The 18,472-nt window shown below is 43.9% G+C and overlaps 1 protein-coding gene across 3 annotated transcripts in view; it reads right to left on the bottom strand.

Moving 5' to 3' along the window:
* Nucleotides 1–18,472, bottom strand: part of LMTK2 (lemur tyrosine kinase 2) — a 61,151-nt gene that overhangs the window by 19,380 nt on the left and 23,299 nt on the right. Inside the window, exons 3-7 of one of the 3 annotated variants that reach the window (XM_015565109.1) lie at nucleotides 17,660–17,804; nucleotides 16,137–16,207; nucleotides 13,450–13,568; nucleotides 11,382–11,469; nucleotides 2,495–2,628 (exon numbers count right to left, since the gene is read on the bottom strand). In XM_015565109.1, coding sequence (XP_015420595.1) covers nucleotides 2,495–2,628; nucleotides 11,382–11,469; nucleotides 13,450–13,568; nucleotides 16,137–16,207; nucleotides 17,660–17,804 — 557 coding nt within the window. Of the gene's footprint in view, nucleotides 1–2,494; nucleotides 2,629–11,381; nucleotides 11,470–13,449; nucleotides 13,569–16,136; nucleotides 16,211–17,659; nucleotides 17,805–18,472 lie in introns of those variants that run through there. The other 2 variants (XM_006765469.2, XM_015565110.1) reach the window with 2 other exon arrangements.

Genomic DNA, 18,472 nt, shown 5'->3' on the forward strand with positions numbered 1-18,472 from the left:
GTGTTTTCCTCTCTCAGCCTGGGGCTGGCTGCAGCCCCTTCGGAGCTCCGGACACTTTCTGCTCAGGCCATTCAAGCAGTTCCGGGACTGCCCGCTTCCTCCCTCCTCTCCTTCCTCGTGGTCACTGTAGCCTTTAGATTTCAGATGTGAAGGTCAGGTGAAAGATGGGACATTATGTGCAAAAGGCATCTGCACATTGTACATGGCACTGCAAACCTCGAATACAGTTCAACTGACCGTCTCAGGGAAAGAAGGGAAGCCTCTCCTACCTGAGCCAGAGCTGAGGGGGAAGAAGACAGTGGCATGACTGGGGGGATTCCTGCGAAACCTGCTCCCTCCCTCCCTCCACTCCCAACACCCCAGTCACCACTGTCAGACCTGGCACGAGTCTCAGCTCCACGGCTTAAGAACTGGGTAACTCGGCCAAGCCACTCAGCACATCAGAGCCTCCATGCCCTCACGAAAACAACAGGGCTGAACCTGCAAGGGCTACTCTCTGTAAGGATAAAATAAAATACGCAGGAAACGCTAAAGTGCTACCCAGATTCAAGATGCTAATGATATAATTTGATTAAAAAATTGGTAAAAAAATATTCTCTGAAGCCCAGAACACGAAAAGCTAAAGGTGAGAAAAACACAAGGTGCAACCTTTTAACAACAGAGTTAGCTCTTGACGTCAATGCTGGTTCTGGTCAGGAAACACACACACACCCAGGATCTTCTTCCTTCAAGTTGAAAAACAGGTCCAGTGGGCAGGCTGCCAGCGATCCGGCTCTGAAAGGCTCTCAAGGCTCTGGCTCGCCCCCCTTGGCAGTGCCTCCTGTCGCCTCAGCTGTCAGTGACTGCACACGACTCAGCCACCCGAGAGAGTGGGGCTGACGGACTCGAACTGGGAGCTCGCGGTTCTAAGGAGTCCCCACCGACTTGTCCTCAACTCCCCGGATCTGGAGCTTACCATCTGCAAAAGGCCTGCTCTCATGAGCAGCTCAACGCCCCTGCAGCCATTTTCCAGAACCAACCACACCCCCACTTCCTGCTTGTGCTTTCCTGAATAATCTCAATTCCTGGTAGCAAATGGCAAGCAACATGACTGAAAGTCACTGAGTGTCATGAATGTCCTGTGTCCAACTGCAAACATGCAGGCTACTTAAAGCCAGGCCTAGCTCTCTCCTTAAACAATAGTAAAAATAAAATGTACTGGGGAGCTTTACCACAGCAGTTTCCAAATGCAGCTCACAGCTTTCAGCTGGACATGTGGACTATTCTATTTTCAACCAACACAGAAAATCTGACTTTGAGTCAGCCAATAAATATTCTAAATTTCAACTTTAAAACTGCTCTACTGCCTTGGCCGGTTTGATTCTCATTCAGGGCACATGCCAGGGATGTGGGCACGATCCCCAGTAGAGGGCATGCAGGAGGCAGCTGATCGATGTTTCTTGATCTCCCTCTCCTCTCCCCTCTCTCTCAAATCAATACAATCTTTAAAAATTTGTCCTTCTATAAATATATCCCAGTCTAACCTGCCTTTAAAAAAAATTTTTTTTAAAGGCAGGTTAGACTGGGATATATTTATAGAAGGACAAATTTTTAAAGATTGTATTGATTTGAGAGAGAGGGGAGAGGAGAGGGAGATCAAGAAACATCGATCAGCTGCCTCCTGCATGCCCCCTCCTGGGGATTGAGCCCAAAACCCAGGCATGTGCCCTGCCCGGGAATCGAACCTGCAACCTCTTGGTTCCTGGGTTGACACTCAACCACTAAGCCACACCAGCCAAGCCAACCTGCCTTTTAAAAAATATAATGTTTCACAGACATTCCTTCACATCAATACGCACCGGTGTCCCTTTTTAGGTCTTTAGATTATTAAGCGTTAAATGTTTTAATTAAATTCAACTAAAGAGACACTGCCTGGTTTCACAGGAGACCCAAGAAATAATTTTAACCCTGTGCGGTCCAATTTTATTTTTGGAATTCAAACAGTCTGGTCCAAATTAATTGAGGGGATTGAATGTTGAACTTTTTAATGTTCTTATTTTAAAGTTTAAACCAAAAATTCACTGGTTATATCATTAAGTATGTTCAATCGAAGAGTTTATTCTTTGAAACATTTCATAGTGTGGTATCTTTTGAAGCTGGTCTGTCGAGTCAGCCTCGGCGTTGGACCGAAAAGGGTTAAACATATTTTAAACATAAATCAGTGCTCAAAAGGCTAAAGAATAAGCAGAACTCTCCCTTGGGTTCACGGAACCATCATATCAAGTGGGACTCAAAGCCCTTTGTTGTCTTAATTACAACAATTACATCAATGATGTGAACAAAATGTGCCCAAGGAGCTGCGGTTGTGTGAGTAGGACCGGAAAGCGCTGACAGAAAGGTGTTTACAGGGCAGCTTCTATGACTTAAACCAGAGCGGACTCTACAGCCTGTCTCTTGGAGCTTTTGGGAGGCCCTTTGACAAACTGCACGGCCCCTCCCCGCCGGACGGACCCACCTGTGCAGGAAGTGCAGCTTGTGCATGGCGGCCAGCCCCGCGGCGATCTCACATGCCATCCGCTGCAGCAGCATGGTCTGCGAGTCCCCCCGAACGTGCTCCTGCTCGTTGCGCAGGTACGCTTTCAGATCACCCTGCAAAGATCAGTGCAGCTTGCTTTTACAAGCAGACAACAAATGGGCAACTAAACATGTGCCTTAACTGACGTTAGTTATGAAGATTATTTATTAGCAATCACTTAGAGATAGCTCAATAAAGCATCTCAGACTGAACAAGTTTCAAATTATAAAATACTTCAACCAAATACTTCAAAAGTATAGCAAACACTATTCACCTTTAGGATCATTCTGATTAAACGCCAGCTTATCTTTGTTATTTAAACCCATGTAAGACAAAACAGTAAAAAAGGTAACTTTGCAATGGTGCACACTTTAAACTAAGTGCAGAAGTACAGAAATTTACAGGGAACAGAGATGATAAGAGAGTAAAAGAAACGGTGTCCCTAGCACTACCTTTGGGGGTGCCTGGAGACACAGGTCAGAGAGCACCCCATCATGAAGGCTACTCCCAGGCACTCATGAACAAGGCAGAGGGACAGAACAATGGAACGGGAAAAGAAAGGGTAAGTGCAGTGCTGATACCAACTGCCTCAGGTGTCTGCCAGCTCCCCCCAGGCCCCGTGTTGTGCAAAGACCACTGTGAGAAAGAACATTCCAGTCCCTCAAGAAAAATTCATGAAGCTAAGCAGCCTATTCAAAGGACAGCAGCCTGGCCAGGAAGATGCACACACTCACACTGAGACACGCACTACACGTACAGGTAAACACTGAGCAAGCTCCCAGCTACTGCGCCTGGCTTCCCACGTTACTACCGTCTTTATTTCATGACTAATTCATTTTCATTCCAGACTGCGTGCTCTCGGGAATTCACTTTTGAGGAAATAAGTATTCTGCATTCTCTTTACCATACGACTAAATATTTATGGATGTGATTTAATTCCAAATTAAAGCTTTATACAATCATGCTAAGCTCTCCCCAGCATGGAGTGGTGGGAATAAAAACAGATTTGGATGACAATAAATTAACCCAGAAAAATTCCAGCAAAGAAGTCCAGGACTACAGGCTGTGGGATTTTTATAAGGTAGACCACATGGAAACTAAGTATGAAAACGAATAGCTTAATGTATTTATATTACCAATGAAATGGCAGCTTAAATTCATTTGTCTAATCCCTTTCCAGAAGTACCCATCTACGGTAAAAGTGACCCCACACCGGGTAGCATTACACTGGTTGTGTCTGGCTAATTCTCAAAGCAAACACAGAAGTTGCTGGCAAACCAGGAACACTTCACAAGAGACTCTGCCATGAAGGCAGAGGGAGGCAGAGTGGGCACAGTTACTGTCCAAGGTTATCTGAAATATATTCATTACCACTCACTGTTCCTAAAGTATCTTCTCTCCACAACTGAGTCCACTCCCCAAATTTCACTAGAAGACAAACATAACCAACAGGAGATTCTGCTTCCTAATGCTAACACTCCTAATGTGTCTAGATGGGCAAAAACCCAAAGCCTCTCCCCACAGGTCCCTAACCTGCGGTGAGGAGTTTACATCAACAATTACAAGGAGCCTGAGCAGTTTCTCACGGGTGAGATTTGTGATGACTGGCAGGATCCAGGGTTAGATAGAAAGATCTGTAAGAGCTCTCCATTTAAAAGAAAAATCTGAATAAAAGTTTTAATTATATAATAAAAATGTTCCTATTAAATAAGTACTAAAAATTGATCCATTCTATCCAAAACAAAGCTGTTTTTCGATATCTAGTTTGTTTTATTTATGTTTTAACGATGTTTAGTAAGTAGTCGGATTACTGCTTTGGTTCGCTATTAAAAATGCCCAACACTGCCCTAGCTAGTTTGGCTCAGTGGATAGAACGTAAGCCTGGGGACTGAAGTGTCCCAGGTTCGATTCCAGTCAAGGGCTCATGTCCAGGTTGCGGGCTCGATCCCCAGTGTGGAGTGTGCAGGAGGCAGCCGATCAATGGTTCTCTCTCATCATTGATATTTCTTTCTCTCTCTCCCTCTCCCTTCCTCTCTGAAATCAATAAAATATTTTTTTTTCAAAAAATGCCCAACACTTAAAAACAGCAATGTATTCTGCAAAAAAAATCTCAGATCCTCCCCCAAAAAACTCAAAAAAGAAAAATTTGTGACACTAGATGGCAGCAAAGTGCTATGCGTACAAAGAACTCGGCTAACAGAACAAATGGGAAGGACTTCTTGAGTTCCCCTGTGAATAACAGACCTTTAAGTGGGTTACTTACTTACTTAAATTTCAACACAAACTGCTATGAGGGTTTTATCCAGCTTTTGCCAGGATACTAAGGACAATGAATTAATTTAAATACAATGTAAACACCAAACAACTAAATAGCTTTATAACTGAAAATTTAGTTATTTATGTTTGGTAGAATGATTTGGGGTGGGGGGGGAGTTATCATTTTTAAACAAAACCGTGAATGAAAGGATGAATGGCCTACATAGCCACATATTGAGCACTGCTGACTATCTCACAGCTGCAGCCCCAGGGGCCTGGTCCCTGTCTGTACAACTACTTTTTCTCACTACCACTTGAGCCTCCCCCCGACCACTCCATCCACCCTTACGCACCTCCACACCTGTCTGTTAATATGGACTAAAGGCCCAGAGCACGGACTAGTGCATCAGTGGGATCCCTTGGCCTGGCCTGCGGGGATCACGCCGAAACCAGCAGTCCGACACCCCCAGAGGGGTCCCGGAGTGCGTTGAGCACCTGTCCCCTGGTGGTCAGTGCACGTCATAGCTATTGGCTGGTTGGTTGGTCGCTTAGGCTTTTATATATATAGTCACCCTGTTGCCTTCCTAAGCTCAACCTCTTGGTGAGCCCATCCCTTCTGCCACTCCAATGCTTAAATACCTCTCAGGTAAATCCAACAAAGAACCAAACAAGTTTCCTCGGCCCCCACTCCTCTCCCGCTGCCACCCCAGTTCCCTCTTCTCTTCCCAGATAACCCTCACAAGCCTGGTCTGTTCTGGCTGTTCCTCCTCCTGGCCTCTCACTCTCCCTTAACCCAACTCCACTGCCCCTCCCCCATGCTCAGCTGTGGCTGCTCCCAAGGGGTTAGGTCTATGGCTGACCGCCTCTGCCACATGCTAGTCCCTGGTCCAAGTCTCACCAGCATAACCAAGTGATGGGCCCATTCCCTTTCCCCACAGCCTCCTGGCTTTCTTCCTGCCCCACGGGCCACCCCTTTCTCATGCCCTTTCTTGAATCCTCCCCCTCTCACTGATCTATAAGTGCTGCCACACCCCAGGGCTCAGTCCTTGGTCATCACTGTGACACTCAATCCCGGGTGATTCTACCCACCCCATGGCTTATAAATAAATCACTCAAATACATTTCCTGGCCCCAAACCCCTCCATCTCCTGAGCCCTAGGCTCATTTGTCCAATTGCTGACTTGATACCCTTTCCTGGATGACCTAAGAGACACCTCGAACCTCACATGTCCTGTGTGAAACTCCACCGATCTGTTCTTTCTCAGAAGCGGCACCGCTTTCCGAGTGGATCAGACCCAAACCTCCCTGCCTGCACCCTGAGCAGCCACTGCTGAAAATCACCCCAGTCCTAGCTGGCACTTTGCTTGTCAGTCCTTCCCACCAGAAATAAGCTACGCAGGGCTGGGGCTCTGTCTGATTCTGTCCCCAGAATCTGTAACACCATGAGTTTGGCAAATATAGTCATCCCTCTGCATCTACAGGTCCCCACCTGTAGATCCAACCAAACACAGATCACAAGTATTTGGAAAAGAAACTGTTGCTGACATGTACTAGTAGTTGGACCCACAATGATCGCATCTGAACTGAATATGTAGATTTTTTTCTTGCTACCACACAGTATAACAACTATTATATAGCATTTACATTGTAGTAGGTATTATAAGTAATCTAGAGATGATTTAAAGTATACAGGATGGCCCCAGTCAGATGGCTAGGTGCAGTGTCATCCCTTATACTAAAACGGTTGCGGGTTCAATTCCCAGTCAAGGCACATACCTAGGTTGCAGGTTCAATCCCTGGTATGGGCACATATAGGAGGCAACCTATCAATGTTTCTCTCACACATCGATGTTTCTCTCTTTTTCTCTCCCTCCCTCTCTCTCTAAAATCAATAAACATATCCTCAGGCGAGGATTAAAAAGAAAAAAGTATACATGAGGATGTGCATGGATTATATGCAAATATGACACCACTGTACATAAGGGTCTTGAGCATCTGTGGATTTTGGTATCTGGGAGGATTTTGGAACCAATCCCCTGTGGATATCGAGGGACATCATTGCTTAATGTGGGTATCATTGCTTAATGAGTGAGGGGAAAAAGAAAAACTTACTGAGAAGTTTTAAAAGACATTCTCCCAAATCAAAGTTGAGACAATCATTTTCCACAAAGCAGTCCCTCATATTTCAATTTAACAATATAATAATGATTTAGGAGAAAATCTCTAGTTTCAACATTTTATTGGGCTTAGTATTTATTCATTATTTTGCACATTAAAGCTAGCAAAAAGAGGCAATATAGAAAGTATTTTACTTTAAGTAAAATCTAACTGATTCTGTTTGAAAGTTTTATCTTTGTTAACTAGGAAATGCAACAGATTTTACTTCAAGAACAGGAGTGTGGACTGATCTAAAACTCAGAGTACACCTGAACCTCACGCTGTACTTCTCCAGACACAACATGGAGCAGAGCTGCGCAACTGAAACGTGCCAGCCACATGTGTAATTTTAAATGTTCTAGTGGCATCATATTCCTAGAGAGAACAGTTTCCCCGCGCGTTCACCTGATGCATCAACTCCAGGTGTGCACCTCGGTGCCCCAGCAGTGAGGACCTGTGACATGAGGGAGGACACAGAGCCTGCTACAGAGTAACAGCCTCAGCAAACCCAGGGTGGAGTGAAGCAGGCGTCAGAAGGGCAGGACGGCCTGGACATACGCAGTCAGGACAGCCTGCCGGCAAAGAGCCAGCGCCCCGGGCCCAGGGCAGCAGCCAGGCCTGGGGAAGGGAGAAAGATGAAGACAAGAGCCAAGTGTAACCTACGCCCTTCTCTCACCTCACTTGCAGTTTGGTCTCCCCAGTGGTGTCACTGCTTTTCATCCAACTGACCTTTCTCAGCAGATGCCAACCTGCTTCTCCTCACCCGCCGCCTAGACTCTGCAGCCTGCAGGAGCATCTGCTGCTCCCTCGCCCCCCCCCCCCCCCCCCCCCCCCGTTAAACCAAGCAGACCTTCATACGTCCCTGATACCCTTCTGTGCCAAGGACGTCAATCCACTCACTCTTCCACACTCAGATCAAACGCATTTCCTCAGCCAAGCCTTCCCCAATGGCTCCAATTAGATTTCTTCTACACACATTACTCAAATCTTTACTTGGTGATTATGGTAAATGAATTTAAGTAACTAAAAATGAGAAAAAAAACACCCTACATTTCCTGAGCACTTACTATAAGCCCAACAATTTACATTCATAATCTTATTAATGGTGAGAGTAGCCTGTGAGGAAGGCAGTATTACCCCACTTCACAGATGTCTAAAGTAAGGCTTAAGGAGTTTAGGTAACTTCAAGGTGATACACAAGGACGTGGCAGAATGAGCATCTGAAGCGGGCCTGCCTGGCTCTACAGGCAGAAAAGGCAGGGATCAGGGTGACTCACCTCTGGGTCCCCAGGGCACTGCCCAGCTCTCTGTACTTAATAGGTGCTTGATATGTTTTTGTTGAATGAGTGATCCTTACCCAAAAAGCAATATCCTTGCCTCCCTGTTCACTTGATGGCCCTGTGTACTTGCCATGGCAACAAATCACAGACAACGCCCCGCAGGGAGGGCTCCTTTCATAAACACCGCACCACCAGCATCACGCATCAGTGGCAGCGGTCCAGCTGCCAAACTCACTCAGAAGTGTTTTCATTTTCTTTCACAAAATCCTAAGATAAAGTGTTTTTGAAAAACAAGCTGGTAATTCTATCTTACAAGGAATTAAGTAAGTGCAAAAATATTCTCTCCTTTCTACTTAAAAGATGTTATCACTGAGCGTGATCAGTGCCTGGTGACGACTGAAAGGCCAGTGCTCATCCAATAGCTCCTGACCTACTGAGAACATGTGAAGATAGTGGCTCCTTTCACTGTGCTGCAGCTGCTTGTTCCCGGGCTGGGCGGCTTGGCCTTGGATGGCGCCCTCCGCCCAGACAGGCCCCCTCTGGCTCACTGGGCTGACCCCGCCTGACCGTCCCTGACACTGAGCCTCTGCAAACCGAGCCTAGAGACAGACCTCAGGGCCAGTGACCGTGGAGGCCCTGGTCCTTGCGGCAGGAGAGCTTCTGACGTTGACTAAGGCCTAGAGGTGATGAGCATGAAACTGCCCAAGGAGACAAATGTGACCTCTCACTACTGGGCACCCTGGCAGGATCCCTGGCTTAAAGGCCTTTATTTTGACATGAGACTAGCCATTCCAAGTACTGACAGATTTCCCAAGGAAATCTGGGAATTTCTTGCCTCCTCCTAGTATAGGTAACAAAGAGTATAGGACCTTAAATAATAGTGGATAATTATCAATGTTTTAAGAATTGTGGTAAGCCATGACCGGTTTGGCTCAGTGGATAGAGCATCGGCCTGCGGACTGAAGGGTCCCAAGTTAGATTCCAGTCAATGGCATGTGCCTTGGTTGCGGGCATATCCCCAGTGGCGGGGTGTGCAGGAGGCAGCTGATCAATGTTTCTCTCTCATTGATGTTGCTAACTCTCTATCCCTTTCCCTTCCTCTCTGTAAAAAATCAATAAAATATATTTTAAAAAAAGAATTGTGGTAAAATGCACAATATAAAATTATCTTAACCATTTCTAAGTGCAGAGTTCAGGGGCATTACATCCATTTACACTGCTGTGTAACTGTCATCACCACTATCCAAACAACAGAACTTTTTTCATCTTCCCAAACTAAAACGCTGTACCCACTAAATACCAACTCCCCATCCCCCTCCTCCCAGCCCTTGGCAGCTACCCTTCCACTTTCTGTCTCTGAGTTTGACTACTTCAGATACTTCATATAGGTGGAATCATACAGTATTTGTCTTTTTGTGACTTGGCTTATTTCACTTAGCACATTAGAATAATATCCCATTGTACAGATATAACCAATTTTGTTCATTATTCAACCATTGATGGACGCCTGGGCTGCTTCTACCTCTTGGCTATTGTGAATAATGCTGCTGTGAAATGGGTACATGGAAATCTCTTTAAGATCCTGCTTTCAATTCTATGTTCCTAGAAGTGAAATTGCTGGATCACATGGTGATTCCATGTTAATTTTTTGAGAAGTAACTACTGTTTTATAAATGTTACTAGAGGCCCAGTGCACGAAATTAGTGCACAGGTAGGGTCCTTAGCGGCTGCTGGCGGGGGGCGCCTCCCTTCTCCCAGCCACCTGCTGCTGCCACTGGCCCCGCCCCCTGGTCTAACTCCTGGTCAAGGGGACAATTTGCATATTAGGCTTTTATTATATAGGATTGTTGATCAATGTATCACTAAATGGTGGACTTAACTGAAATAGCCATTAGTCAAGAGTAACATTCTCCCAATATGGCTGAGGAGAGTCACATAAAATATCTGTTTCAACCATAAAAATCCTAGAACAAAACATAGGCAGAAAAATCTCAGACATTTCGGCTGCTGGCGGGGGGCGCCTCCCTTCTCCCAGCCACCTGCTGCTGCCACTGGCCCCGCCCCCTGGTCTAACTCCTGGTCAAGGGGAATAGCAATATTGTCTATCTCCTCAGGTAAGGAAAACAAAATAAATAAATAGGACGATATCAAACTAAAAACTTTTTGCACAGCAAAGGAAACAATGTATCACTAAATGGTGGACTTAACTGAAATAGCCATTAGCTCTGTCCTGCCTATGACAGCTTGGGGGGCGGGCGGGGGGGGGGGGGGTTGTATGTATGCATATAAGCATAACCAATGGACACAGACAGTAGGGGTATGAGGGCATGTGCTTGGGGGAAGGGGTGTCAGGGAGAAGTCAATGGGGGGAAAAAGGAGACTCATGTAATACTTTAAACAATAAAGACTTTAAAAATAAACAAACAAAAAAACAAAAAAAGACCCACATTCATAAAGAACTTATATAACTCAACACCAAAAAAACCCACAAATAATACAATTAAAAAATGGGGAAAGGACCTGAATAGACACTTCTCCAACAGACAAGAAAAGATGCTCAACTTCACTAATCATCACAGAAATGCAAATTAAAACCTGTCAGAATGGCTATCACCAATAAAGCAACAAACAATTGCTGGCAAGGATATGGAGAAAAGGGAACCCTCGTGCACTGTTGGTGGGAATGCAGACTGGTGCAGTCACTGTGGACAACAGTATGAAGTTTCCTCAAAAAACTAAAAATGGGACTTCAGGGAATATACCCAAAGAAACCTAAAATAGTCATTTAAAGGAATATATGCACCCCTACTTCACTGCAGCATTATTTACAATAGCCAAGATTTGGTAGCAGCCCAAGTGCATATCGATAGATGAGTGGCCATCAGAAAAAATATCCTTGGGTGAGGATTAAAAAAAGAGAGAGAGAGAGAAATATGATTAGATAAGCAATGCCATAAGAATAGCTTGGCATAGGGATGAAGTATAAAATAACACTAACACTATTATCAAAGGTAATGAATGAATACTTCATTAAGTTCTTAATATGGAGGACAGAAGCGAAAGCTGCCCCTCATTCAGCATTTCTATCTGTAAACCTCTTGCATGATTGGCTTGAATTTCTACTAAAAACTTACCAGGTCACAGAACTCAAACACCAGAAGGTAGGGAATCGCTTCTACACACTGCCCGACACACTGAAGAACGTTCGGATGCTGAAGAATACTGGGGAAAACAGCACAGTGCGGTCAGCAGAGAGCACGAATAACACTGTTCAAACAGTGACCACATTTTAACATTTATCATGATTTAAACAGGATAAGCTGAAGAGAGCTCATAACAGATTGATTGTTATCTAATGATTAAATAATTCAAAGGTAGTCAGGTGAACATTTTCAAAATGTCTAATTTTAGTAATTTTAATTTATTGATGACCATTTTGAAGTAGCACTTTTGAAAAGGCAGGGCAAATATATAAAGTTCATAAGCATTTCAATCCATATATGAAATAGCCCAGCTACTCCTAGGCTATCTACCTTATATACTACTAGTATTTCCATATATTTCCACAACATATGCAAACTCTTTTTTGGAAAATATTTTGTCCAAAAGAAAGTTTATAAAAAAGGATATGCCAAAAGAGCTTTTTAAAAAGCTTTTTATTTTGAAGCAATTATGACTTAACAATAAGTTGCAAAGGTAGTATAAAGAGGTCCCACCTTTCCTTCGCCCGGTTTCCCCTGGTTACATCGGATAACCACAGTGCAGTACCAAAACCAGGGCACTGACACAGCACCCATGTGTGTACGTGTGTGCGCTGTTATCACATGGGTAGATTCCCACAACCACCAAACCACCACCTGAACAGAAAAGCAGAAGTGCTCCAACACCACACAGACCTCCCCCAAGTTACCCTGGGTCAGTTTAAGCCACCCCACTGCCTCCCCATTTCCCCGCCTCCCTAAGCCCTGGCAACAGCTAATCTGTTTTCCATTTCTATGATGTTCTCATTTTGAGAATATTATGTATATGGAATCATACAGTATGTGGCCTTTTAAGATGGACTTTTTCACTTAACATAATGCCCTCAAGATTACCCAAGTTGTTGCCTGTATCAGTAAGTATTTCAATCCACATACTAAATAGCCCAGCTACTCCTAGGCTACCTACCTTATATCTATTCCTTTTTATTGCTGAGTAGTTCCTGGTATGGAGTATCAGTCTGTTTAAGCATTCACCCACTGAGACACATTTTCATTTTGAGTTTTAAGTTTTGAGACTCTGGATCTGATTTAAATTGTGTATTTTGCAGAGAAATTTCAAAGTTTAGTTTTTGGGGGCCTTAAAAAATATTTTGGTTTTACTCAAAAGCAAACTTATTTGGTAGATAAAATATTCTTAGATCTAACAATGTTGTAATTTTAAGTGACATATTTAAAATATTGTTCCTTGGATGAAGTTTTGCAATCTGTCCATACAGAGATAAAGAGAGAGATTTCCTAAATGAGTTATCCATGACAAGTGCACAACATGACATGCAGTGGAATAAGCAGGAAGAGCAGATGTGCCTGTGACATCAATGTTGGTTTCCTTTGAGGTCCCCTGTGTCTGGCTGACAAATCTCAATCTTTCATTCTCCCTTAGGGTCACAAAATCAATTTGTTGCCAAGAACCTTGACAATCGTACTCTAGTTCTTGCTTTGGGAATTACAATGCTACCCTTTTCCTGACTAGGAACTCTCATGTTCTATAGCTCCCTTTATTTTTTTTTTCCGATTTTTTTTTTTTTTTATTGCTTAGAGTATTACAAAGGGTATTACATATGTGTCCATTTTTCCCCCCAACCCTGGACAGTCCTCTAGCCTCCCCTATCCCCCAGTGTCTTATGTCCATTGGTTATGGTTATATGCAGGCATACAAGTCCTTTGGTTGATCTCTTACCCCCCTCCCTCCTGCCCCCCAACCCTCTCCAGCCTTCCCGCTGCAGTTTGACAATCTGTTTGAGGCAGCTCTGCCTCTTAGCTCCCTTTAGATTTGTTGTTTTTTTCATTTGAGTATAGTTGGTATACAGTATTAGTTTCAGGTGTACAATATAGTGATTCAACATTTATATACTTTACAATGTAATTACAAAGTAGTTTTAAACACGTGATTTTCAAAAGACCACACACTGCGTTTACAGAACATATATTAAGGTTTACTTACTAGTATGGTTCTCCATTTTTCAAAAAAGTATCTTGTTCCTTTGGGCTTGCACTTGCTTTTAACTCCTTCACTATCACTCTTGCCACACTAGTGCCTGTGAAAATCTCTCCGAGGAGGGCCTAAAACCAAAGAACAGGTTTCCATTTCACTTCCCACAAAACGGTAAAGAAGTGTGTCTCATTATTAAGAAATGGAATACAGGAGAACAAATTCAGCAACAGGCAGATGGCCTTCTATTATTTTAAATACTACTTCACAAAAAGCTTGGAAAAGTAAAATACAACCTTCAGTTTTAAACCATTCATTTGATATTTACAATATTGATAAATTTATGTGTATCTCTTTTCTACTTACTTAAAAATGTATTATACTTTCATGGAAATTTCCAATGGTATTACAGAAGAGTAACCTGTAAGTTCAGTTCAAACATAACTTAAATATTTTTCAAAAACACTTCAAATGAGTTTTTTTATTTTTCTCTCCTTCACAAAGAAAAAGTAAACTAAGACCCAATGTACAAACAAATTATCACTGCATTACAATGCTAAAAATCCATGGCATTCCAATTATTCCAGGCCCTTGTCGTGTACTAAAATCTTAATCAAAACTCAGTGCGGGAGGGAATATAGCACTGAAATTAATAGAAAACTAAATGAGAATGAAAATAAGTTACACATGAAATATTAAATGTAATATAAGATAATGCTAAGGCGTTCCAAAATATAATATCCTATATGATAAAAGCCAGCAACCGAATGGCAGAACAACCAGAACCGGTCGACCAGGCACTATGACACGCACTGACCACCAAGGGGCAGATGCTCAATGGAGGAGCTGCTCCCTGGTGGTCAGTGGGCTGCCACAGTGGGAGCGCCGCTTGGCTGACTGTGATGAGCGGTTGCTCCCGCTGCAATCCCCGGACCGACTGGCAGGAACCCGGGCTGCGATCATCGCAGGCTCCTCCTCCTCACTCCCTGCCGCCTCCTCCGAATGCCCGCAGGCTGTGCAGTGCCACCACCAGGCTCGCAAAGCTGACCCCGGAGGCTGGGAGGTGAGTTGGTGGCCACGGTGTGACAGAGGCCTACTCCGCCGCCTCTCAGTGCTATTGTCCCTGGGCCCAGCCCCAACCGGGTCCTCTGGAGAGATGAGTGCTCTGGCTCCATGAAAGATGCCGGACCAGAGAGCAGCTGCTCAGAGGGTGGGTCCATAGCCGCTCAGCCGACTGGGATGCCACGCCCACCACCAGTGCAAGAATCCCTTGCACCAGGCCTCTAGTCTAAAGTAAAAATGATGATGAAGTCAAAGTTTTTATTTAATTTGAGAATGATCAAAACTAAAAGCTGGCTTTTAGAAGTTATTTTCTCTTTTTATAAAACAGATTCATTGTAATGCCCTGGAAAGAGAGAGCATATACTAAAACAGAATTTAATGTCTTTATTAGGACTATAAGAGCAGAAATATGAACAGAACAAGAAATTCTGATAATTAAGTCATTTTTTTTTGTTTGTTTCAAAGAGCCAACTTGTGCCAATCCTATGTAATAAAAGGGTAATATGCAAATTGACACTAACGGCAGAACTACCAGAACGACCGCTGGACCAGTCACTATGAAGCACACTGACCACCTCCTGTTCCCTTTCCCCAGCCAGCAGGCTCCGATCACCAGATGGCCACCCGCGGCAGGGGCAAGGCCGGCAAGCGGGTGGGAACAGCCAACCTCTTGGTCCCTTCCCCTGGCCGTCAGGCACCTATTACCCAGTGGCGAATGGGGAACCGGGGTTGAGTAGCAGCAGGGGGCGGAGCCAGCTGCAGGCAGCTGGGAAAGATGGCCCTGATTGCAGGCCAGACCTAGGGACAGTACTTGTGCAAGAATTTCGTGCGCCAGGTCTCTAGTATTCTATAAGACTAATAGCCATAAGGTATTAATTTCAAAAAGGGAAAGAATGATAGTATGCTATTGCAATAACCTGGCTCATTGTTTCTCTCCCCGCCACCACTGTTACCATTCTTGATATTCAATAGATGCAGGGACAAGTTCTTCAAAACCACAACCTACCAGTTCTTTGATCTCACTTCCAATAGTCATGTTCCTACGATCCCATCTCAGCAAACACCCCCATGAGTCTATGCCTAGCTAATTAATAAATATAGTATGTCCCAAACCTTGAATTTTAACTTCTTCTCTGCCAGTCCTTTGATTTCCAGCTCACTTACTTCAACAGTCTAATCCAGCAAGTGTGCAACGTGTCCTGAGTCCAGAAATGACACCACTTGTCTACCATCTTGGCTGGTCCCCGTTCCCCTGCTTGCTTTAGGGTAAATCTCCTCTACAGACTTGTCTGAACACGCTGTCTCCACTTTCTCTCCTGAACTTCCCCGGAGCGCAGAAGGCAACTGATCAATGATTCTCTCTCATTACTGAGGTTTCTCTCTCCCCCACTTCCTCTCTGAAATCAATAAAAATATATTAAAAAAAAATAAAAATAAAAGACCTTAATAGAAAAACATACCACACAGGAATGCTGAAGCTCACATTCCCACGCAGTTTCACAGGGTAACGGGAAAAATCAATGAGGACTACAACATATGGAGAGAATGTGGAATGTCACGCAATACAATTCTTAATTAGCCCTAAGTTCTAAACAGTATAAGTAGGAGGAAAAAAATAGAAGTGAACAACACTTTACCTTTCCAAACCAGCCATTTCCAATTTCCTGTATGTAGTTTAGACTGTGGCGGGCAACTTGAGACTTCAAACCTTCTGTAGGAAAAATTAAAGAACATTAAAAACTAAAAATAGGTATTTAACTGAAATAAATTAAATATTAAATATACAACCTAGCCCTGACCAGTTTGGCTCAGCGGATAGAGCGTCGACCTGCGGACTGAAGGGTCCCAGGTTTGATTCTGGTCAAGGGCATGTACCTTGGTTGTGGGCACATCCCCAGTGGGGGTGGTGCAGGAGGTAGCTGATCAATGTTTCTCTCTCATTGATGTTTCTAACTCTCTATCCTTCTCCCTTTCTCTCTGTAAAAAATCAATAAAGTATATTTTTAAAAAAATATATACAACCTTTAGCCAGCTGGGGTAGCTCGGTGGTTGAGCTCGACCCATGAACCAAGAGGTCAGTGGTTCAATTCCCAGTCAAGGGCACATGCCTGGGTTGCAGGGTCGATCTCCAGTAGGGGGCGTGCAGGAGGCAGCTGATCAGTGATTCTCTGTCATCATTGACATCTCTCTCTCTCTCTCCCCCTCCCTTCCTCTCTCTCTAACATCAATAAAAATTATTTAAAAAATACAACCTATAAAGTTCAAACACCAACATAAATTTAATACTTGTGCTAATAAAGAAACAAATACATAAAACATCTCTTTCAAACTAACAATGCCAAAACGTTTTTAAACTGACAATATTTTGTAATTGAGTATCCCACCTTGATTCTCCAATAACTTGTACTGTTTTTTTTCTGACCCAACTACACTACTATAACCTCTAGTCACCATCCTGCTGGCCTTTAGTTAGTCCTGTTTCGTGGTGGAGCAGGGAACCCCAGGGACTGTCCCTCCCTATCTTAGGGTGCAAAGTCCATTTGATTAACAAATCCAAATACAACCCTCCTCCCAAACACAGGGCACCCCAGAAGACAGCAGAGTCCATTTAGCATGACAAGCAGGCAGAGAACAAGGAGAGAAGCTTGTCTACTGAAAAAGAGGCAGGAGTCCTGGCTCAGTGGATAGAAGCCAGGTCCTCGGACTAACGGGTCCTAGGTTCAATTCCGGTCAAGGACACTTACCTCGCTTGCAGGCTTGATCTTTGTGCGGGAGGCAACCAATGGATGTGTCTCTCTCACATCGATGTTTCTCTCTCTCTCTATCTCTTCCCCTCCCTTCCTCTCTCACAAAATCAATGGAAAAATATCCTCGGGTGAAGATTAACAAAAAAAAAAGAGAGAGAAAGAGAAGGCAGAAGCTCTGTTCCATTCTAATGAAGTGAGGAGGCCAGTTTATTCTTAAAACAGATCCAGGGTCCAAAGGAAAGGACTCAACTTTTGCGAGAATGCAACAGGCCTGACCATTCAGCCTCAGCAGGGAGCAGAAGGAAGAGAAATAAGCCCCTGGAGGAGACAGTCAGTACAATTATTTTATGATTCCCAGCAAGGTTCCCAGTGTCACCTCTTAGAAAGAACTCAGGAAAACATGAAGGTCTTACCTACAGAAGGCTGGAACTGGGATGGAGCTGGTAGTGAAACATTTGGTACGGAAAGTGTGAACACTTCTGCTGGGGACTGAACGGAGGGAGTATCTTCTGCTGGTGGTGTGAAATCTATCTCGTCATCAAAATTATCTTCAAATTCCTAACATAAAAGAAGAGCAATGTTATAGTGAATATAGGTCAATTTGGGAGCAAATCCTTAAAACCACTGGCTAGCATTTAAGATATGAACATTTATTCACTTATTTGGAATATGTGGCCATAATTTTTTCCCTAATTCACACTTATTTCAAGTAAAAAGCATATGTACTTGGGTTCTCCAACTCCAAACAGCAGAATAAATAAGACTTGAAAATAAATTATATATATATTTTATGTAACTCTTTAGACTGACAGCTTGAAGTTAAATGTAAAATCCTATATAATAAAAGACTAATATGCAAATCGACAGAACGCAGAACGACTGGTCACTGTGACGTGCACTGACCACCAGAGGGCAGACACTCAATGCAGGAGCTGCCCCCTGGTGGTCAGTATGCTCCCACAGGGGGAATGCCGCTCAGCCAGAAGCTGGGCTCACAGTGGGGAGCGGGCCTAAGCTGTAAGTCGGACATCCCCCAAGGGGTCCCAGACTGCGAGAGGGCGCACGCCAGGCTGAGGGAACCTCCCTGAGTGCACGAATTTCATGCATCAAGCCTCTAGTTTTCTATAATGATCATGGAACTTAAAATGGAAATATTCTTCTACGTTCAAAATTTTACTTCTAAGTTATTATAGTCTAAGCCAGTGATTCTCAACCTTCCTAATGCC

The sequence above is a fragment of the Myotis davidii genome, unplaced genomic scaffold, assembly GCF_000327345.1.
Source record: "Myotis davidii unplaced genomic scaffold, ASM32734v1 scaffold399, whole genome shotgun sequence".
Lineage (NCBI taxonomy): Eukaryota > Metazoa > Chordata > Mammalia > Chiroptera > Vespertilionidae > Myotis > Myotis davidii.